Genomic DNA, 23,753 nt, shown 5'->3' on the forward strand with positions numbered 1-23,753 from the left:
TGGTGGGGGAGTGTAGAAGGAGTCACATGCATCAAGTGAACATGCTATGTCGCTATTGGCTGATGGATGATGCAAAAGAATGATTTGCATGAGACATCTTGAAATATACTAATTCCAATGAATGATAGTTAGAGGCCTGTGGCATGTGTAAAGAAAAAGTTTTTATATAGAGGGCAGCACTAAACAAAAATAGATAATCTGGTTAGAGGAAGTAAGCACATTATTGAAATAAATGAACAATGGACTTTCTTTTCAGCCATTACATATATTCATAATTATACTAATGCATCTTTCATACAAAAGGACCAATGAATACACATCATTAAGAAAATATACAGCCAGAACAAAATTGGGTAGCAACCATTACATTCAATGTAGTCTGTTTCTCTGAACTGAAAACTGAAGCTATGAGAAATCTGAACAAATTCTTGCCTTTTCTGTTAGATAAGTACTTTGATTAAATAAAATCTAAACCATAGGCATACTAACCAGAAACATGCTTTAAAAACCTGACCTGTCAGATCCTAAGCATTTTAAGTGTCTCTTTATTTCATTATTACCATAACAAAAAAGAAACAAATGATCTAAAAAAATCAGCTGATCAACTGAAGAGGACTGAGAAATAAGTATTTTCATAGACTAACCTTTCATATTCACCACAGTTTGATCTCCCACTATCATTGGACTGCATCCCTTTAATTTCTGAACACTGCAACTTTTCATTACTTGTACAGTGCAATCTTTCACCTTTCAAAGACTGAATGTTTTGTTTACTTGTTGACTGCAGTTTTATACTTTTGGCTTGTTGTAATTCCTTTCTGTTCAAGGACTGAAAACTTGTATTATTCATAGGCTGTAGAGTAATATCTTCTGAATGATGTAATATTTTAGTACTCGAGATTTCCACCTCTGTATTTACTGATGCTTGTAACTGTTTAACTTTTATAGGCTGTATACGTTTTAATTCAGTAGCCCCTACTCCATCACCTGCTGCAAGCTGTACTCCTTTACATGCTCTATCCTTTCTCCTTCATCCTTTGAATGTTGTATCATTCCACCTTCTTCAGTCTGTATTTCTTCCATTAAAGTCATCTTTTCTCCATAATTTTCTGCAGGTTGTATTCTTTCTCTTTGACTTTTTGCTGACTGTATCATTCCACCTTCTTCAGTCTGTATTTCTGCCATTTCAGTAACCCTCTCCCTATAACTTTCTGCAGGCTGTATTCTTTCCATTTCAATAGCCCCTTCTCTATCACCTTCTGCAGGCTGTATTCTTTCTCTTTGACCTTTTGCTGATTCTATCATTCCACCTTCTTCAGTCTGTATTTCTGCCACTTCAGTAACCCTTTCTCTATAACTTTCTGCAGGTTGTATTCTTTCCATTTCAATAGCCCCTTCTCTATAACTTTCTGCAGGCTGCATTATTTCCATTTCAATAGCCCCTTCCCTATAACTTTCTGGAGGCTCCATTATTTCCATTTCAATAGCCCCTTCCCAATAACTTTCTGCAGGCTCCATTATTTCCATTTCAATAGCCCCTTCCCTAACACTTTCTGCAGGCTGTATTCTTTCTCTTTGACCTTTTGCTGATTGTATCATTCCACCTTCTTCAGTCTGTATTTCTTCCATTACAGTAACCTTTTCTCCATAATTTTCTGCAGGTTGTATTCTTTCCATTTCAATAGCCCCTTCTCTATAACTTTCTGCAGGCTGCATTATTTCCATTTCAATAGCCCCTTCCCCATCACTTTCTGCAGGCTGTATTCTTTCTCTTTGACCTTTTGCTGATTCTATCATTCCACCTTCTTCAGTCTGTATTTCTGCCACTTCAGTAACCCTTTCTCTATAACTTTCTGCAGGTTGTATTCTTTCCATTTCAATAGCCCCTTCTCTATAACTTTCTGCAGGCTGCATTATTTCCATTTCAATAGTCCCTTCTCTATCACCTTCTGCAGGCTGTATTCTTTCTCTTTGACCTTTTGCTGACTGTATCATTCCACCTTCTTCAGTATGTATTTCTGCCATTTCAGTAACCTTTTCCCTATAACTTTCTGCAGGTTGTATTCCTCCTCTTTCACCATTTGCATGTTGTAGCTTACCTTTTGCAGGTTGAATTTCTTTTATTTTAACAGGATCTAGTCTGTTACCTTCTGCATGGTGTATTATTTCAACTGATGTAGCTTGTGAGCTTGTTATATATGCAAGCTGTAGACTTTTATCTTGTACAGGAAATAATTTAGATTTAACAAGCTGTGAATCTTCATTCGAATTACATATTGAACTTTCATCTAGTAAGTTTTGATCTTTCACAGTCTCTAATGTTCCTTGTAAATGTTGAGATGGTTCAACTGCAATTTTTTTTCGTTTTTCTTCACAATAAAACATGTTTTCAGACTCTGCAGGTTTTGACCTCTTTCTTGTTTGTTCTGACTTTTGGGCTTGCAAAATTTTTAATGAATCAGATTCTGCATCTAAATTTTCACAGTTTCCTGCAAAAAAAACAACAACAAAAAACTACAGTGTTTCTGAATAATCTATTTAGTTTTGTCTGTAAAGAAAATTCATATATTTAAAAACATATAATCATGCTACTTTCATTTTTGGAATAAATCAGACTACATTATTTCATTAACCACAGATTAAAAAAAATCCATATAAAGGAGGATTCAGAAATTTTATCATCAGGATAGAAATCACAGACTTTCTCTTCTCTATGAAAAAACTTATAATAATGGGAAATTTTTTAAAAATTATATCACTTAAACATACTTTACATACTTACATAGAAAATATTGTGTGTTAACTCTCATCAGCATACCTCTGAAAAGTTACATTGTGGAGCACTTAAAGTCCAACTAGATACTAGCAAAAAATTATCATTATAGTAAGCTCTGGGTTGAAATTCCAAAAAAAAATCATTTGCTTTACAAGTTTCATTAGGGTTATCATGCAATGTGAACAACAAATATATAAGTAATCTAGAGGAAATATGTTGATAAATCAATAAATTACAGTAGGCAAATCAGAAGTATTGAACCATTCCTTACACAAATAGTGTATCAAACAAGTACCAGTTTTATTACTATCCTATATTCAAATCATTATCCACCAAAAGATGATGAGACTACCACAATACTGCAAATTTCAACTTAAAACTGAAAGTGTATGTTATTGTAGGTCTGACCAGACAGAAGTGCATCCATAAGGTTGTGGACTGAAAATCCAATAAGCAGGTAATTTCCAATTATCAAAAAAGATTTCTATAAAATAGAGCATTAAAAATATTTATTACAGAGAACACTTGTTGAGAAAGGAGATGCACTACATGCTTACCACAATGATGTTATAAAAAATTTAGTTTGTATGTTACAAGACAAATAGCATGTATAATGATGGTCAATGACAGTATGGAGTCCACATACACCTCATGTAAATATTATAGTTAAACACCGTGTTTGCATGTTTAAAAACAATAGTGTCATATTGATCCAGAATTCCTGCTTGCTAATGACATGAGCTGATAAATATTTATAGTGGATTATGTAAAAAGATATCAACCAAGAAAGTTGTTGGCATCCATGTGGACTCCAGGTGTACCAATGAGGATTAATTTATGTCTTAAGCTAAAATTTAGGTCGAATTTCACTAACAATAAGGGTGCACAACTGCAGAAACAATTCATAACAATTATTAAAAGTAAAAATTTAAGAACAATATATTAAGTTAGCTCTATGCATTAAGAGGGGAATGTTTTTTTAGATCTGATCGATATATGTAGTTTGTTGTTATCAGACTTTAATATTAATCCAAAATAATCCTCATAATGAAAATATGTTAAAATTCTAACCAATCCTAGTAATGAAAGTAGTATTAAAAAAGAGAAATGAAAGCAACAACAAAAAGAGTACAAATTACTTACAAAACACAAACACGATCTAACCAATCCTAGTAATGAAAGTAGTATTAAAAAAGAGAAATGAAAGCAACAACAAAAAGAGTACAAATTACTTACAAAACACAAACACGAGTGGTTTACTTCATGTTCCATCTAAGATTTTATGTTTCTTAAAAAAATTGGCTTCAATAAACAAAGAATATAATATACCACTCCTAAAAATATTGTGTGAGCAATCAAACTCCATTAGAGGACTCAGACAGTGTAACTTTGCAGCAGTGTGACATCTAAGACAAATAATTATGATGCATGTTACTATTTAACTTTTGCTGGGTAGCAAGACAATACAGATAAAAAGCAATAAATTAATTTTTATGAAGACATTAAATAACTAACAGAATTATATGGTGAATAGTAAAAATAACTACCCACTAATTAAAATATCAGCAGGTTAAATATAGAAAAAACAAACTATGCACATACTAACACAACTATTATAACAAATTTCGTCAATTTACATCACAGTGGCCTGAAGAGGGAGTGGGTTAAAGATGAGGTACAATCAAAAATGTACATGTACTTAAAAGGTTCCTGAAGTTCACAATAATAAGACTTAAAAAGTACAAATAATTTCTTTTAAAATGACACAGTTATTAATAGAATTAAAATAACTTAAGTAATGACAATGTTATAATATAAAGGGATTGTTATACAGTTTAAAGCTCCTACACTTAGAGCCTAAAACTAATGGTGGTTGCCATACTACAGTAGTGCATTATTACCTTAAACAATTTGTTAGGAAATTAAAATTTGTATGTACAAGTTTTATAAAGGTCATGATGTTCTGATCAGCTATTATACTCATAACTGGTAACAAAACACTGCCAAATGTTTTGTAAAATTGAATAAATTTGATGCTTAAATTGCTGGAGAATCCTCTTTTGTGAAAACTTAAGTTTTAGTTCTTTCCATGAAATCTTAAAACACTGGATGAAATTTATTGTATCTAATAAGTTGCAAGTAGGAATCAATGTACAATAACTTATTTGAAATATTTATATTTGCAAAGGAAAAAAAACTTGTTACTTCAAGATTACAGGTGTACAATTTATTGAAAAACTTTAGATGTTTTGTTAAAAACAATACTATCTAAATCTTGGTATTATGCTGTGTTTGTAGCAAAAGAGCTTTTTTACCAAGTTAGTTCTGATGAACAAATGTGTTTTGCAGTGCATGAAAAAATAGTAATTGATAATTATGTAAAATAATAGTATTAATATAATCTACAAGCAAGATTAAAGTGCAGTTTTATTATAGCATTTCCTATTAAGATTTGTGATGTATGAAAATTAAAGTTTGAATAAATATAAAACTACAACTTGTTGATTGAAGTTAATGGCCATAAGTATTCCCTGTAATTTCAAACTACATGTTGTTCAAGTAGCACAAATGTATTGTTAACTAAAAAATACAACATTTTTATTAGCTTTTGCTCATTAACTCTTTAAACCCACAAGTTTTTTGGTGTTCTGCTAGAATGATTTTCATGATTTCATAATAATTGTCACCATACCTTATAAAACTTCAAATTTCTTAATATTGTGGATAATAACACGATTTGGATTAGTTTTTGTCCAAAGAGACAAATGTTGTCAGATTCTGTTACCATTTAATGGGTAAATTGAGATTTTTGGCAAGATGCTGAAAGTGTCTGCTCAAGTTTAAAGAGTTAAGAATTGCAAATCATTACAGTCAAGTGGGTTACTGACAAATATAGGGAATGAACCCCTAAGTATAAGTGTTTATAGGGAAATCCTTATCCTTTATACAGGGAAAATATAAGAAATATTTGGTTTTAGTAAAATAAAGTTGACAAACATTATCTTATTGTTACTGTTACAAAGAATACGTTTAATTCCAACAACTCTTCAAAGGAATACTAAAAAAAAGGACCCTATTTTTAAATCTAACATAGACAAGAAATAAAAATGCAATACAATCTTCCTCAGAATAATGAAATATAGTTATAAATGGCCCAATAGAGAATCACACTGCATAAAAGCTATAATCAATTGGGTTAAATTGACACTTTTTATTTATTAATCACTATTTTATGAAAATTACCATCAAGTTCTTTCAATGGTCATCTGCTAGAATATAACATATTCAGCTAGACTTCACTGGGACTACATGTTCCTTTTAAAAAACAAGACTTTTACAACCCCAACAAGTATATTCTGAAGACTTTTATTTGATTACTGATATTGCTACAAAGATAAATTAGCACAAGGTCTTTGAATTTATTATTGGAAACATAATCTTGCAAGGCAAGACAATGCCTGAAAGCAGTACTTGTTCTTTATTTGTTTCAAAGCAAGAATTAGATAACCCTGTGCTCAATTAGAGGGGTAATTTAAGAATACTAGGGTATTTACAGAAGGACACATTAGAGAGGCTATAAAAATATAGAGGTCGCTAGTTATGACATCAATGTAACCCATGATTACATAATCAACAGAAAAATAAATATAAGGAGATTAATTACATTTACAATAAAAAGATAAAATATTGTGTAACTGCTAATTAATTACCTAACAAATTATAAATATTCTGCTGCCATTGGCCCTCTTGCAAGAATAGCTAACAGTTGGGTATTCAATTTTGCAAGTGTATGATAATAACTACTGAATAGAAATGTCTTAAAAGGTTCAATAAATGGAACTGTAACATAAACCTTATTTGTATGTCAATTAGCAGTTATTTCAGGATTTACTAATGGCACAGCAAGTATTAAGCTAGTCTACATTGCTCATTAAACTTAGTTGTACTTGCATTTAAGCTCAACTGAATAAAGGTTTGTTGACAAGTTTTAGGAATAGAAGTCTTGTGTTTATCCTAATAGTTGTAGCTTCAAATTGTGAATGAAAAAAGGAAAATTCTATGCTTTTATGTTAGTTCATCATATTTTAGAGTATTCTGTGATAAGTGACTGATTCTTTATTTTTGGATGCTCTGAAAAAGTTGCTATTTCTACATGCTTACCTTGCATTGGTTTTCCCAGTATTTGGATTTTGGGTAATAGTCCTCTTTCCTTTTGACTGATATTAAAATATGTTAATCCTTGACATTTGGTAATGTTTTCTTTGAATTCATTGACTTGTTTATTTTGGTCAGCATCAAATTTTGCTAGCTTTTGAACATCAGGAGGAAGATTCGATTGTTTATGATCATCAATATTAACATCTTTAATTGTTTCATTACAATATTTCTGGTTACTAAACGATTGTTGACAATCAAGAACTTCAGCAATAACAACACAGTTGGCATTTGTGTTTTCTGAGGTGCATGAGACACCATCATTCACTTGACAAGCATCAGTTATCCCAACATCAGTAGAAGAATGACAGCCTTGAATCCCTTTCTTTTTCTGATCTGTTAATCTGTGGTTCACCTCTGTCTTGGATATCATATCTTGATTTTGTACAGAATCTCTTTGGTTGGTTGAATTTATTTCTGTTTTCTCAATCTTGCTTTCAGAGTTATTTTCATCAAAATAACTTTCTACAGAATTTTGCTGGTGTTGAAATAACAGTGAATGGCACAAAGAAGACCCTTTTATCATAGTACTATCTTTCGAGTCTTTTACCCTAAAAATACTGCTGTTCAGTAATGGACTTATTTCACTTGAGAAAGCAACTCTAGGTTCAGCCTTACCAGTCTGCTGAACATTGCTGTCTAAGTTCAATGTAGAACTTATCTCTTGAGAAATACCAGGTCTTAATTCATTAGTAACTTGTTGAACACTGCTATCCAACTTCAATACAGGACCTATCTCTTGTGTAACACCAGATATTGATTCAGTATTAGTAATTTGTTGAATAGTGCTGTCAGAGTTTGATAGAGGACCTATCTTTTGTGAGACACCACTTACAGATTCAATCTTTGAAGACTTTTGTTTTAGAAGCTTTTTATTATTAAGTATTCTCTGTAGAGAAGAGAGGCCCACCTTAACAGTCTGTTTGCTTTGATCCATAGGTCTTTGTAAATGTGTATTTGTAAGCAATGCTTTCTCTTTCTTTTTTATACTATCTGCAATCAGTAGGATGTTATTCGTATCTTCACGACATGTTTTAATTCCATTCAAATCATTTGTTAGAAGATCTGTTGAAACATGATCTAAAAATGCATCTTTCATTTTTTTCTTATCATTATCATAGACTTTTCTTGTTACAGGCACACCTTGATTAGGTTTTGAGGGAAGACCTGTAGAAATCTTACATGCAGATATGGTTTCTTTAAATCCACTATTGTCATCTTTACATAATTTTTTAGTGACATTAATATCCAGGTCAGATTTTGTGAAGCCATTAGTAGAAATCTGCCCTGAACAAGCAGCACCTTTAGTTCCATTGTTATCACTGTTGTAGAATTGTTTTGCCAAATTTATGTGTTGCTCAAATTTTGGGGGCATACCTAATGAAATCTGACCTAAACAAGTGGTCTCTTCAGTTCCATCACCATAAATTTCATGGAATGTTTTTGTCAAATTTACATCTTGATCATATTTTGTGGGTATGCCTGTTGAAATTTGGCTAAAACATGTTTTTTCAAATCCATTCCTGTCATCTTCATATAATATCTTTTTCATAATCATATTTTTATCACCTTTTGTGGACAAATCTGAAGAGATCTGACCTAAACAAGCAGTTTCTTCAAATTCATTACCATCAATATCATTCAATTTTTTTGTCACATATACATATTGATTGCATTTTGTGGGCATACTTGAAGAAATCTGTCCTAAACAAGTTGTTTCTTCAACCCCATTGTCATCATTTGCACAGAATATTTTTGTCACATTCTTGTCTTGACCACATTCTGTGGGCATACCTAATGAAATCTGACCTAAACAAGTGGTTTCTTCAAAACCATTTCTGCCATCTTCACATAATCTTTTTGTCAAATTTATGTTTTTATCACATTTTTTGGGCATATCTAAAGAAATCTGCCCTAAACAAATTGTTTCTTTAAATCCATTTTTGCCATCTTCACATAATTGTTTTGTCAAATTTATGTCTTGATCACATCTTTTGGGCATACCTAAAGATATCTGCCCTAAACAAGCCATTTCTTTAATCCCATTATTAACATCTGTGCAGAATTTTCTTGTCATATTCATATCTTGATCACACACTGTGGGCATACCTAATGAAATCTGACCTAAACAAGTGGTTTCTTCAAATCCATTTCTGCTATCTTCCCATAATCGTTTTGTCAAATTTATGTCTTGATCACATTTTTTGGGCATACCTAAGAAAATCTGACCTAAACAAGTTGTTTCTTCAATCCCATTATCAACATCTGCACAAAATCTTTTTGTCACATTTACATCTTGATCACAATTTTTGGGCACACTTGAAGAAATCTGTCCTAAACATGTGGTTTCTTCAATCCTATTATTATCATCTGCACTGAAGTTTTTTGTCATATTCATGTCTTGATCATATTCTATGGGCAAACCTGTAAAAATCTTGCCTAAACATTTTGTTTCATCAATTTCATTACCATCAACTTCACAGAATATTTTTGCCAAATTTATGTGTTCACATTCTATGGACTTATCTGAAGAAATCTGCCCTAAACAAGTGGTTTCTTCAATTTCATTATCATCTGCAGAGAATCTTTTTGTCACATTTATCTCTTGATCACATTCCATTGGCATATCCATAGAAATATGGCCTAAAGATGTTGTTTCTTCAAATCCATTTCTGCCACCTTCATATAATCTCGTTTTCATAGCCAAATCTTCATCACATTTTGTGGCCACATCTGCACAGATCTGTCCTAAACAAGTGGTTTCTTCAATTTCATTATCATCATTTGCAGAGAATCTTTTTGTCACATTTATGTCTTGATCACATTCCCTTGGCATACCTATAGAAATTTGGCCTAAAGATGTTGTTTCTTCAAATCCATTTCTGCCATCTTCATATAATCTTGTTTTCATAGCCATATCTTCATCACATTTTGTGGACATACCTGCACAGATCTGTCCTAAACAAGTGGTTTCTTCAATTTCATTCTCATCATTCGCAGAGAATCTTTTAGTCACATTTATGTTTTGATCACATTCTCTCGGCATACCTATAGAAATTTGGCCTAAAGATGTTGTTTCTTCAAATCCATTTCTGCCATCTTCATATAATCTTGTTTTTATAGCCGTATCTTCATCACATTTTGTGGACATACCTGCACATATCTGTCCTAAACAAGTGGTTTCTTCAATTTCATTCTCATCATTTGCAGAGAATCTTTTTGTCACATTTATGTCTTGATCACATTCCCTTGGCATACCTATAGAAATTTGGCCTAAAGATGTTGTTTCTTCAAATCCATTTCTGCCATCTTCATATAATCTTGTTTTCATAGCCATACTTTCATCACATTTTGTGGATATACCTGCACAGATCTCTCCTAAACAAGTGGTTTCTTCAATTTCATTCTCATCATTCGCAGAGAATCTTTTTGTTACATTTATGTTTTGTTCATATTCTATTAGTATACCTGTAAAACTTTGATCTAAAGACGTTTCTTCAAATCCATTTCTGCCATCTTTATATCTCTTTTTAATAGTCATATCTTCATCACATTTTGTGGACATACCTGCACAGATCTGTCCTAAACAAGTGGTTTCTTCAATTTCATTCTCATCATTTGCAGAGAATCTTTTTGTTACATTTATGTCTTGATCACATTCCCTTGGCATACCTATAGAAATTTGGCCTAAAGATGTTGTTTCTTCAAATCCATTTCTGCCATCTTCATATAACCTCTTTTTCATAGCCATACTTTCATCACATTTTGTGGACATACCTGCACAGATCTCTCCTAAACAAGTAGTTTCTTCAATTTCATTGTCATTATCTGCAGAGAATCTTTTTGTCACATTTACGTTTTGTTCATATTCTATTAGTATACCTGTAAAACTTTGATCTAAAGACGTTTCTTCAAATCCATTTCTGCCATCTTTATATCTCTTTTTAATAGTCATATCTTCATCACATTTTGTGGACATACCTGCACAGATCTGTCCTAAACAAGTGGTTTCTTCAATTTCATTATCATCATTTGCAGAGAATCTTTTAGTCACATTTATGTCTTGATCACATTCCCTTGGCATACCTATAGAAATTTGGCCTAAAGATGTTGTTTCTTCAAATCCATTTCTACCATCTTCATATAATCTTGTTTTCATAGCCATATCTTCATCACATTTTGTGGACATACCTACACAGATCTGTCCTAAACAAGTGGTTTCTTCAATTTCATTCTCATCATTCGCAGAGAATCTTTTTGTCACATTTATGTTTTGATCACATTCTCTTGGCATACCTATAGAAATTTGGCCTAAAGATGTTGTTTCTTCAAATCCATTTCTGCCATATTCATATAATCTTGTTTTTATAGCCGTATCTTCATCACATTTTGTGGATATACCTGCACAGATCTCTCCTAAACAAGTGGTTTCTTCAATTTCATTCTCATCATTCGCAGAGAATCTTTTTGTCACATTTATGTTTTGATCACATTCTCTCGGCATACCTATAGAAATTTGGCCTAAAGATGTTTCTTCAAATCCATTTCTGCCATCTTTATATCTCTTTTTAATAGTCATATCTTCATCACATTTTGTGGACATACCTGCACAGATCTGTCCTAAACAAGTGGTTTCTTCAATTTCATTATCATCATTTGCAGAGAATCTTTTTGTCACATTTATGTCTTGATCACATTCCCTTGGCATACCTATAGAAATTTGGCCTAAAGATGTTGTTTCTTCAAATCCATTTCTACCATCTTCATATAATCTTGTTTTCATAGCCATATCTTCATCACATTTTGTGGACATACCTACACAGATCTGTCCTAAACAAGTGGTTTCTTCAATTTCATTCTCATCATTCGCAGAGAATCTTTTTGTCACATTTATGTTTTGATCACATTCTCTTGGCATACCTATAGAAATTTGGCCTAAAGATGTTGTTTCTTCAAATCCATTTCTGCCATCTTCATATAATCTTGTTTTTATAGCCGTATCTTCATCACATTTTGTGGATATACCTGCACAGATCTGTCCTAAACAAGTGGTTTCTTCAATTTCATTGTCATTATCTGCAGAGAATCTTTTTGTCACATTTACGTTTTGTTCATATTCTATTAGTATACCTGTAAAACTTTGATCTAAAGACGTTTCTTCAAATCCATTTCTGCCATCTTTATATCTCTTTTTAATAGTCATATCTTCATCACATTTTGTGGACATACCTGCACAGATCTGTCCTAAACAAGTGGTTTCTTCAATTTCATTTTCATCATTTGCAGAGAATCTTTTTGTTACATTTATGTCTTGATCACATTCCCTTGGCATACCTATAGAAATTTGGCCTAAAGATGTTGTTTCTTCAAATCCATTTCTGCCATCTTCATATAACCTCTTTTTCATAGCCATACTTTCATCACATTTTTTGGACATACCTGCATAGATCTCTCCTAAACAAGTAGTTTCTTCAATTTCATTGTCATCATCTTCGTAGAATCTTTTTGTAACATTTTCATCTTGATTTAATTTTATAAAATGAATGTCTTGTGGTGAATTCTTTAACACAGTTGAGTGGGAGTCATTACAAGTTATATTTTCCACTGAGATGGGACATAGTCCACCATCTTTTGTACTATTAAAATTAGTTTGAGTCACTGGACATGGTAACATTTCAGAGGAAGATTTTTGTCCGATTGAAGTTGTCACCATAGGAACTGAAATTTTCCCCTTACAAGGTTTTATTTCAGCATTCTCTGCAAGTATAATGTTTGGTTGAGCACATTCTCCTACAACTCTTACAGTGTCTAATTTAGAAATGAAATCTGGTGAACTATTTGAATGTGTTAAGTTTGTAGAGACATTTTCTTTCACTGTTGAATCTGTAAAGATGGCAAGCAAACGTTTTCCATCATACAATTTCTTCCCTTTTTCTCCTGCAGAACATTCTATGTGCTCCAAATCTGTTTTAACTGCTTGATATGATGACACACTGGAGTTGGTTTCTGTTGCGGATGAACTAGAAAACAGAGCAAGCAAACGATTTCCATCATACAGTTTTCTTTGTTTCTCTTCTGCAGGAAATTCTATCTCCTCTAAATCTGTTTTAATTACTTGATATGATGATACATTAGAGTTAGTTTCTGTGAATGAGGGACTAGAAAACAGAGAGAGCAATCGCTTTCCATCATACAGTTTTTTTCCTTGAACTCTCTGTATGAATTACTGCAGATTGAGAACTTTGTTTCTGTATATTTCCTTTATCTGCTTCAGAACTGAAATCTATTACATTTGAGCATGAAAAACGTGTATGATAATTTTCTTCAATTTTTGAGCCTTTTAACTCAGAAAGCAAAGATTTTCCATTAAACATATTTCTTTCTTTTTCCTCTGAGGGAAATTCTAATGACTCCAAACTTTTTTGAGGTCCAATAACTTTATTTCCAACACTGTCATACTGGAAAGATGTATACTTATTAACAGATGTGTTCAGAAGAGTATTGAACTCTGAAGAGATATTGGAATTGCAGTGTAATGAATGAAGGAAGAAGTTAGTTGAAGTAGCTTTCACATGATCCTGGTACACAAAAAGTTCCTGATGACATTCTTCTCTTTCATTGCATTCCTTCTCCCTAGAGATAAATCAGACAAAAACACTTTCAATAGATATAAAACCAAATTATGTGTTACACATCAACAACCCTTTCTAATTTTTTTATGTTTGAATGTTTCAAAATATATCTTCTTGACTTTCATATGTACATAATCTGAGAGCTCAAAGACAAAAGAAGATTACAGAGAGATAAAAAACAGCACAATTTATATGACTTGGGTGATATAACTTTTTATTCAGCATGTTTACTGCTTTTGATCTAACTAATTTGTATGATTGGTTAAGCTAATGAAAATTAGCCAATCTCATCATGACTGATCTTTTTTTTTTTTCTCAACTTACATGCTTGTTTAAATTTAATGATCTAATTTAATTAATAAAGAAACACATGTGGAATAACTAACCTAGCTCTTGTTATCTAGATACTTGTGTTTCTCTTTTGTATGACCCAATTTTTAGCTTTATGAAAGTGTGTGACTTCACTGAAATAACTTTAGTAACCAATAGTTTACTCACCTTATTATTATTATTAAGAAACAAGCTTTTTACCTAAGTTAGTTAAATATAACCTCAATTTTGTTTATCACAAAGTTTGTGTATCTGGCTTTATTCATCTATTTTCATTACTTCCATTAACATATATTTAGAGGTGATATAATGTTCTGTATTCTTTTTTTTTTTTTTTCAGAAAAATTGTAAAGAGAAAGAATAGACATAATCTGAACTCAAAATTCTGGTAATTAGGTAAATGCCTTAGCAACTAATATTCTTTCATAAAATGTCCAAATTTCTGAGCAGGCTAATCTGACTGTCATCATCCACGTGTCACTTATCTGTGGTGATTATGACTGATTACTCATAACTAATTTACATATTTGAAGAGTACTTTTTACAATAATTTTCAGTTAAATTGCCTTTGTTATTCACATACAACTCTTACTAGGATATTTCATACCTATATAAAACATGCATGCACACACACACACATGTGTGTGTATGTATATATATATACACACACACACACACACACACACACACACATAATGGGTATTTGATTATTTCTACAGCCACTTTAACCTTTGTTTAAAATATAACATAATGCAACTTGAGTGACCTATCCCACTAACTAGTATTAATAAATGAGCCTTATGTTACAAACATTTACCACACAACCTGGTTTATAGCCTAAGCAAATAAAGAATCACATTCTATTTATACAATGATATAAATGCATTGAATATGACTGAAAACTGACAAATCTTTATTTCTAGTTTTTAAGCATAAACAAATTTACATAATTAGAGTACCTGTAATACACAATCATACATATAAATAACCAATGAGCATAATTTTATAATCTGCACATACCATTCAACAGTTGATGTGATTTTCTGATGTGATGAAGTATAATTGTTGCTGCTAGACACATCACTTGCTGTAGAAAAATAATCACAATTTCACTAATTTTTCAAATAATAAACTTTAGTTTAAACATAATTTAGGCACTACACACACGCAAATTATTCACTTGATATATCTTTCATTGAAGTGCAAGTTAGGGAACAAGATTTTTGCAGCCATCACTAAGTAAAATATTTATGCAAGTTTAAATGTAGAAGACTAGAACAAATAATCCAAAACATTAAGATTTTAAACTGAAATTCTCCTTCAATTAAATGAATAATTGAATTGAATTACATACTGGAGCATCATTTATTCACTGAATATAAATAATGAATTAGTTTCATTTACAGTATATTACAAATCCAACTTGTGAAACAAGGTATCTTTAAATTTAGTTTGACTGAGTCATATTGTCCAAGTCACATTTTGCAAAATGGAGGCAGTCATTCAGTTATGTTAACTCTATTGTGATGGTTCATGAGTCAAAGACCATGTCATCTTGTTTGTTGACTTACATTCAAAATTTTATTGAACTACTATTTTATGAATTTATATCAGCAAATTTGGTATCAAAGAGTAGGTTGCAATTCAAAATTATTATTATATATTAGATAATTCTTTAATTTAAAAGTAAATGTTAAAAAAGACATCTGTAGCATGCTGAATGGATCATTGGTTTAACTTATATGTTTGTGATGTCCAAATACAAAGTCTATAGTTTCATACATATTAGGAACTCAAATTATCAATATTGGCACTTGGAATATAAAATAACCTCATATTTTCTTTTTGCTGAAGTATGAATTATGTACTGAATCAAACACAGTAGCCCTGCTCACCACTTGTATACATTTATTTCAGTATATGGCATTTGAATAACATTCAAAAGCTCAGAACAGAAATAAAATAGACAATTCTCTGTACTTCAGACAGTGTAACATAATGCATCATTTGATAGATTAAAACTTTAACTTTCTACTAGTTATAAATAATTTAGTGTTTAACATCAGAGAGAAGACTACAGATAATTTATGAAAGTAAAGGATATGGCAAAGGGGTCTGATTTTCTAGTTAATGGTTCTGAAACCAAATCAGAGTGGAGACTATAAAAACTATGCTTCACCCGAACAATTATTATGATATAATGAGCAATTTATGTTACATTTCATACTTCTTGGGGGTGTGGTAAATAAATTAGAAAAGAGAGAAAACAGAGAGCAAATGTCACATTCCTCATACTATGGGAGATTCATGATATTTTTAAAGTTATATATACATAATTTTCCTATATTGAAAATATATTTATAATAGTTACTTACCTCTCTCACACACATAGCTATTCTTGTTCAGTGCTGCCCTCTATATGCAAGGAATTTTTTCCTATGCCACAAGCTTTGCTCTCCCCTCATACCCCACAATCATCATGGCTTAACCAAGTCTGCCATGCAAATCATCATGCATCAAACCTCTACCAGTAAGAGTGTGACACACCTTCATAACTCTCTGTATGATTCTGCCCAAATATCACTATGAGTCTACCCAGAAAAAAAACCACCATTTTTCACTGGAGAGAAGAGTGGAAAGTTTGAAAGAAGGCAAATACCTATTCTCAATGTAAAAGATTATAAACTTTCAAATATGGTACATTACCTACACTGAACAGATGGAAGAACCAGTGCAAGGGATGGAAAGTGGTATCCTCTGAAAACAAAAGGGAGAGAGAAACAATTGGATTGTAATCCAAACCACAGCATATCATTTCTGCTGAAGAAACATCTACAAATAGTAATGTGGGGAAACCTAAAATGGATGTGCTTGAAGGTGTAAAGCAGCTATAGTGTGACAGACCATATCAGGCTTGGACATCTGCAGTATAAACCAACTGGTATCAGGAATATAACCTCCAATTCATGATAGAAGAAGGGTCCACACCATCTTCACCTCATGTTCAATACAACAGAATTATATACTGTGCAAATCATTATACAAAACAAGCACCTGTGCACAAATCCATAATTAATCAAATATCCAGGTATATGACATCTGAATGACAGTAATAAGAGATAAGCCCATGTAGTAGGTGATACCAAACTCAATCAGATTAGCACCCCACTGCATAACATTATCCTCATGCTGCAGAAGTGCAAGAGGGAGAACAGTCATCTCATTGAAAATTATTCCCCGGAATTTGGAGTGTAATGTTATTCTCTGGGTCCCACTGCACAAAAGTGGATGGCCTTTGATGAAAAATAAACACTTCATCCTCCAGATAAAACTGCATAGGAGCTGAATGCAACATTAACCCCCTAGAGTTATGGATCATGAAGCAAACTGAGTGAAGAAGAGGAAACATAAGCAACACACGTGTGAGGGTTTATGCTGATTGATCCTACTCTAAGTCCAAATCTAAACACCAGGAACCAACATCGCGGTAATGATAAGACAAAGGATTCCTACTGAAGGAACGAACTGCAATGTGACAGAACAAATCCAAAGCAGCAGTATCCTCCAGATAGAACTGTACAAAGATTGGAGCACCACAGCAACCTCCAAGACCCACTGCATGGAAGTGGAGAATATTTATTAGCAGATATGTGAAACATCATCCCCTTGGATAGAACCAAACAAAAATTGGAGTGCATCAAAAACATGAGGGTTCACTAAACAGAAGGATTCACCTCCACCAATCATGCAACTGCACACTCCAAATAGAATCACATAAAAGCTGTGTGCAACATCAACCCTTGGAGCCCACTGTACAGAGAGGGAGCACACAACTTGAAGATCATATGCCATTTACACCAGCAAAATGTCACCACCCTACTCTCTAATGAATGGATTTTTTTAAAGTTTTTCTTTACTATTCTGTGATCACATTCAGAAGGATACCTTCATGGTCCACCAGCTCAGTAGCTTGAAGCTGGAAAGTTGTAAGGACTCCCATATATCACTAGAAGATGAGGGGAGATAAAACATGGTGGAGGGACTGAAAGAAAACCACTAGAGACAGTGCAATGTCTGACGAAAATGTGAATTTGAAAACCAGACGACACAATTTATTCAATCAAAGGGATGGACAGCTATTGGCTAGTACAGTCTAAAATGGACATATTAATGAAGCAAATATAATGCAAGGGAAAAACCTCTTAGCAATATTGTGGATTACTCCATCTCAATCATATGCATGATGAGCCATGGGTAAATTGTATTTTATGAATTATTTATAGCTGTACAATGGGAATTTAAGGTATATTAAGTATACCTGGACAGGTAATGCTTGCCACATAGCAGGATCCTTAATGAAAAAAGAAAAAAGACACCACTGAAAGAAACTAAAATGTAAATTTAAAAAAAGATAACTTACCCAGTTATAGCCTCACCAAAGATTGAAAGATGGCGACAGGTAGAAGACAGTACTCTGATGAGGAATTAACAGGTATCCAATGAAGATAGTGGGGGATGACCATATACGCGAGATGGAGTTCACACGTCTGACTGATTAACTTCCTCCAATAGGTGAAGGAGATAAGACACCAGAGAAAAGATAAGGTTTCTGATATGATCCAACAAAATCAGGAGTGGCATTTGGGAAGAAGAAGACAAAGATGAACAAGCCAGTCAAATCAAAAGCCAAACCCAACTGGTAGGGATGGAAGAAGAAAGAATACAAACAGAAGTATGTTGCTAAGGGAAGAAAAGGTGGGAACAGAAACAATGGAAGGAAGCCAAACAAGCAATATAACAACAAAGGACATATACAGGACATAGAAGTTTATCTAGATCTGACTGGAAATAAAAGTGAGAGAGGGAAAGAATTGAAATTGGCAAGAGGGAAGAATTTTCCTCATGATCTGCCTAAGTTTTAGGGAAGAAAGATCTATCTGGATAAAAGAGAACATATGTGGAATGGTACAGAGTGCAAGAAACATCAATGGCAAATATATCAGCTAAACAATGTCCACAGGTTAACAGGGGTAGGAAATAATTCATATGAGACAAGTGAAACAAACAGGAAGACAGGGGTTCAAATGGAAGTAAAATAAGACAGTGAAGAACTGCATTGGCATTCCAATCCAGCAGGATCCTTATGAATCCAGAAGGAATGCAGTAAAAGGGAGAGGATAGAGGAAGTAAATACTAAATACTTCTAGAGAAAATGGAAGATGTGCAACAATACTGCTCAATATTCAGCAATGAATGAGATTGAAATCCTATGACTAAACAGCCAGTGAGGAAATTTAAAATAAGAGGAACAGTGACTTGAGAAGGAAAAAACCCAGCTCTAAGGCCAACAGCAGAAGACATTCCATTGATCTTGATAAACCACCACTGAAGAAGGGTGAATGAAATGTGCAAGAACAGGAAGTGACTTATTGAGACAATCAAAATCCAATGTCTTTGCTAAGGACCTGATAAATGCCAGAGCAAAGATGGAGGGTAGAAAGGACAAGACGTATTGCAGGTGACTAAAGTTGGCATAAAATGGATGGAGTGAGAGAAAGTTTGGAGCTGAAGTAGACTTCAATCACCCACAAGTTAAATCAGCTAAATATCATGGACCCAAGATTATATAATGCTTCAAGTGCCTATGTTTTGGGCATACAATGACAGCCTGTATGGCTGTATGTTACATCCATTGCAAAGATCCCCATTATATTGCAGTCTGCACCAACCAAAAGACCAGACAAGATTTACTAAGTGCTATGAACCTCATGCTGCTTTATATCATGGCTGTACCAAGTTTAAGACTAACTGTTTCACAATGACTCATGACAGCCACCACCAACTCAAAAAATACTCGAGGGTTTCATGTAATAAGGAAAGAACAAAATTATTGTAACTAGGGAAATGGATAATATGAAATGCTTTAGAAATCATGTCTACAAAGACTGAGTTAGGCTTAGCAGATTCTGCAAAAAAAGCTTGGGAAAGTATGGCATAGTCAACTGGAGGAAGAAGGCCGTCAATTATCGTGAATGTGAACAGATTTGGCAAATTCAGGAAAAGGTCTCACAAAATTGGGAGAAGAAGGTCAATTTATGTAACAATTAATCTCCCAACAAATGAAAGCTGAAAGTTCCTCAGTCAAGTTTCCCCAAACAGAAGCCTTAGCAATTGTGCTAGATATAGGTGTTAAAGCTTCCAAAGTAGTAACTTCAAAATTAAACAGGTAATGAGGAAGAATTGGAAAAAAAGAAAGAAAGAAAAATAAAGGCAAGTTATCATGTAAAACTACAGATATAAGCTGTAGTAAAAAATATTTCTACTTGAAGAAAGCACAATAAAAAACGTCTGCACTGGTGTACTGCTTAATGTGAAGTTACAGTTCAGTGGAATTGAACAGAGGGAGTTGCATGCATCAGTAAGGTGTGCCGTATTTCTACTAGTGTAGGGTTATTCCATGATAATTTACACTTGAGATGTAGTTGAACCATCATGATTGTGAGGTATAAGAGAGTGTAAGACTTTTAGCATATATAAAATGTTTGTATATAGAGGGTAGCAATTAAATGAAAATAGCTATATGTATGAGAGGGATTAACGTACCATATCAGAAACTATTTTCTTTTATAAAATTAAAAAACTTAATACAAAAAATGGCTTTATTAATTACATTTTTATGCCACATTTATTCACAAATATTAATAATAAATTAATTTAATTCAAAACATTTGACATGAATACCCTGACCTACTCAATGCAAAAGGGTTAGGTGACATTCTTATAATGAATTCATAGCAAAAAGGTGAAGGAAATATTTTGTGACTTGACAGATCAAAAAATCCTGTTTTATTACAAGGCCAGTATTTAGAGATGAATGATGTTTATCTTCATGAACTAATGCAATATCTTTTGATACAACAACATTACTAATCTTACTGATGACTCAGTCTAAAATTCAATTACATTCAACAGGTCATGATATGATGAAAATGAAAATAATAAAACAAGAAAGACAATTAGTATTTTAAGCTGCTTGAAAAATTAAATTCTTTACCAATTATTTGAGGTAAATTAAAATAAGCAAAAATTAATAATTTATTTACATGTAATTTGTAAGTATTATGTAGTTTTCCATAATATATTTGAAAATTAAATATTCAATACCTGACAAAAGTGGAAAATAAGCATTTACTAGAAAACTATTCTTAACCATAACAATTAAAATGAAGATCATGTTCAAGGTTAAACAACTATCATCACTCTACCAGATCTCATTGTCTGTCTACCCCACATGCAATATAATGTTTGTCAAATAACTCAGAGTCCAAAATGTAAGCATCCAACCATATCTCACTTATTACAATTATGTCATAATTTATAATGTAGAGTGTTACTAAAATTTGTAATTTTGGTTTTTAACCTTCTTGTATTTTGATACAATCGCTTGAAAACAGTTCACACAAACTGATTTTTAAATATTTTGAAGAACCAAATCATTCTTAGACTTAATATGAATAATTTCATATTTGTCTTTATAAATAAAATATTGTCATTAAGTATAAACATGTAATTATAATTAATTTAAATTCTAATGGCACAAGCATACAAAATACAGCAAGTTCAAGAATGTCCCTTATTAATAAGCATTGGTTGATCAATATTTAATCCAATGCCCTTTGAAAAAATATTTTTTATAAATCATTTTTTCCTAATAAGATCATTTGTTACAATCCATCTTACAAGTTTTACATAATAAGCCATTCACAACTGGCTTGACAAAGACCTTTAAATAAATGTATAAAATTTATCTTTTTCATGAACTATGATAATATAGTTGTTCATAATAGGGATTTCAAAAAAAAGAATTGAAAAAACCCCAATAGAATGTATGGCTAAAAAGCACCTTAAACAGTAAATATTCAGTTCAAACAACACTTTAAAACCTTTACTACTGACTGCTAAAGCTGTACAGATAAAAATGCACAAAAAGAAAGTATGCATGTTAAAGTTACAAGGAAAAGAAAATCTGCTCAAAATAGCCCATTTGAATTTCTTCCTATTATTATTCTCTTGTCAGCCTACAACAAAACAGACTTGTATTTTGCACTCGCACTATTAAATAAGGTGTTGCAAGTCTGAGGAGTATTCTACGTTTTACATAATTCCATTGCAAACAATATTATCATTATACCTTGAAAAAAAGCAATATACATGATATTGTATTACATAATAGTAAATAATGTCTACAGTATCTACAACCTTGTTTTCTTATTATTTTACAATCCATAATTGCATGTTTTAAATTCCCATATATTATTTATCTTGATTTTATACCAAATCCTAAGACTCTTCCAATATTTACAAGAATTTAAATTCAGTTTTCAATATAGAATTTATAAATACTTTGAATTTCAACAATATTTTTAAAGCTTTATTTCTTATCTTCATCAAATTGTTCATTATTGTTTTTTTTTAATTAATATTTTCTATTTATCAATAATATATTGATATATATGAAGCTCAGCAAATTAATCATTTAATTTGTTTAGTATTCTTGTTGATGTTTTTATGAAAAACATTACACATTTCCTCTTCATTTCATCACCTTTTATTTCACACAATAATTTCATCTTATCAGCATTACCTGATTTACTCAATACATCTTTGTCTGTGTCATTCCTATTGTCTCAAACACTTTTTAAACTAGAAGTACAGGAGATATAATACAAATCAGATATTTTCAACTAGGAATACCAATCTAATTAAATTCATTAGCAAAGATATTTTGCTTGAAACCATACTAAACACACCTCAGCTTTAGTACGCCAGAAACTGGATTACATGCTAGATAACATCTTGAGTAAAAAAACCTGAGAGGATATATAATTTCACTACAGAACATATTCACAAAATTAAAGACTTTTGAAGAAGCTAAATTTAGATACAATTTTTCTGATATCTGCTTCTTTAGTTTTTTGGTGTAGTGCATACATGAATACAAAGTAATATTATACACAATCATAGCTTAGATAAAAGCACACGTTATAATTGGTTTGTATCAACTACAAACTTTTAATGTCACATACATATTTTGTGATCTAATTTAATACATTATCACAGAGGTACTTATCAATGAAGAATCAATTATTTTTTATTTTGTACCACTTTTATGTTACTTAAGTTTCAGGTTGTTAGTTTACGATACTGAAAGTTTGGCTGCAAGATCTTACAGATCAACAGACATTTTAAGTATTTACCTGAAGGTAATTGGAAAACAAAAGGTGTTGAATCTCCAGGATTCCTAAAGAAATGTTTACAATAATTCATTTTTGTGTTATAAACTAAGACTTCAATAACATCATATAGTAATGAGACATATATTTTATACCATTACACAAACTGTGAAAAAACATTACAAATAACATTGTATTAAACAATTCAATTTTAGAAAGCCATAATAATGTGTACTTTTCTTAAAACTACAATGATATTTCCCAATAAACTAATGATATACAGTAATTTTTACATTTATAAATTGCTTAAATATTCAGCACATTATTTTAAGTAAAATAGAATAAACTCTAAGAGAGGTAATTCCATATTTAATATAGAACATTTTTATACAGCAATCTAGTACATATAACAAATCTCTACTAAATATCTCATTACACAACAGTCAAATTCAAAATTTCTAACCGACATTTTTTATATTACTGTAAAATTACAAATTACCTAACTGAACATCTTCCTGAAGAGTAACCAGTTTGCTTATCTTTATTGTCCTATCTTTTATTTAGCAG

The 23,753-nt window shown here is 31.9% G+C and overlaps 2 protein-coding genes across 2 annotated transcripts in view; both read right to left on the reverse strand.

Annotated features, from left to right (window-relative positions):
* Nucleotides 1–827: 827 nt before the first annotated feature.
* Nucleotides 828–13,179, reverse strand: LOC143222952 (uncharacterized). Its single transcript, XM_076450187.1, has 2 exons — nucleotides 6,938–13,179; nucleotides 828–2,489 (listed from the first exon to the last, which is right to left on the reverse strand). Exons 1-2 carry the CDS (start codon nucleotides 12,702–12,704, stop codon nucleotides 976–978), a joined length of 7,281 nt encoding a protein of 2,426 aa, XP_076306302.1. The 5' UTR covers nucleotides 12,705–13,179; the 3' UTR covers nucleotides 828–975.
* The window catches only part of LOC143222953 (uncharacterized), a 35,507-nt gene continuing 24,932 nt past the window's right edge, over nucleotides 13,179–23,753 (reverse strand). Inside the window, exons 7-9 of the mRNA XM_076450189.1 lie at nucleotides 23,211–23,254; nucleotides 14,974–15,040; nucleotides 13,179–13,624 (exon numbers count right to left, since the gene is read on the reverse strand). Coding sequence (XP_076306304.1) covers nucleotides 13,180–13,624; nucleotides 14,974–15,040; nucleotides 23,211–23,254 — 556 coding nt within the window. The 3' untranslated portion in view covers nucleotide 13,179. The remainder of the gene's footprint in view (nucleotides 13,625–14,973; nucleotides 15,041–23,210; nucleotides 23,255–23,753) is intronic.

The sequence above is a fragment of the Tachypleus tridentatus genome, chromosome 8, assembly GCF_004210375.1.
Source record: "Tachypleus tridentatus isolate NWPU-2018 chromosome 8, ASM421037v1, whole genome shotgun sequence".
In the NCBI taxonomy this organism is placed as follows: Eukaryota; Metazoa; Arthropoda; class Merostomata; order Xiphosura; family Limulidae; genus Tachypleus; species Tachypleus tridentatus.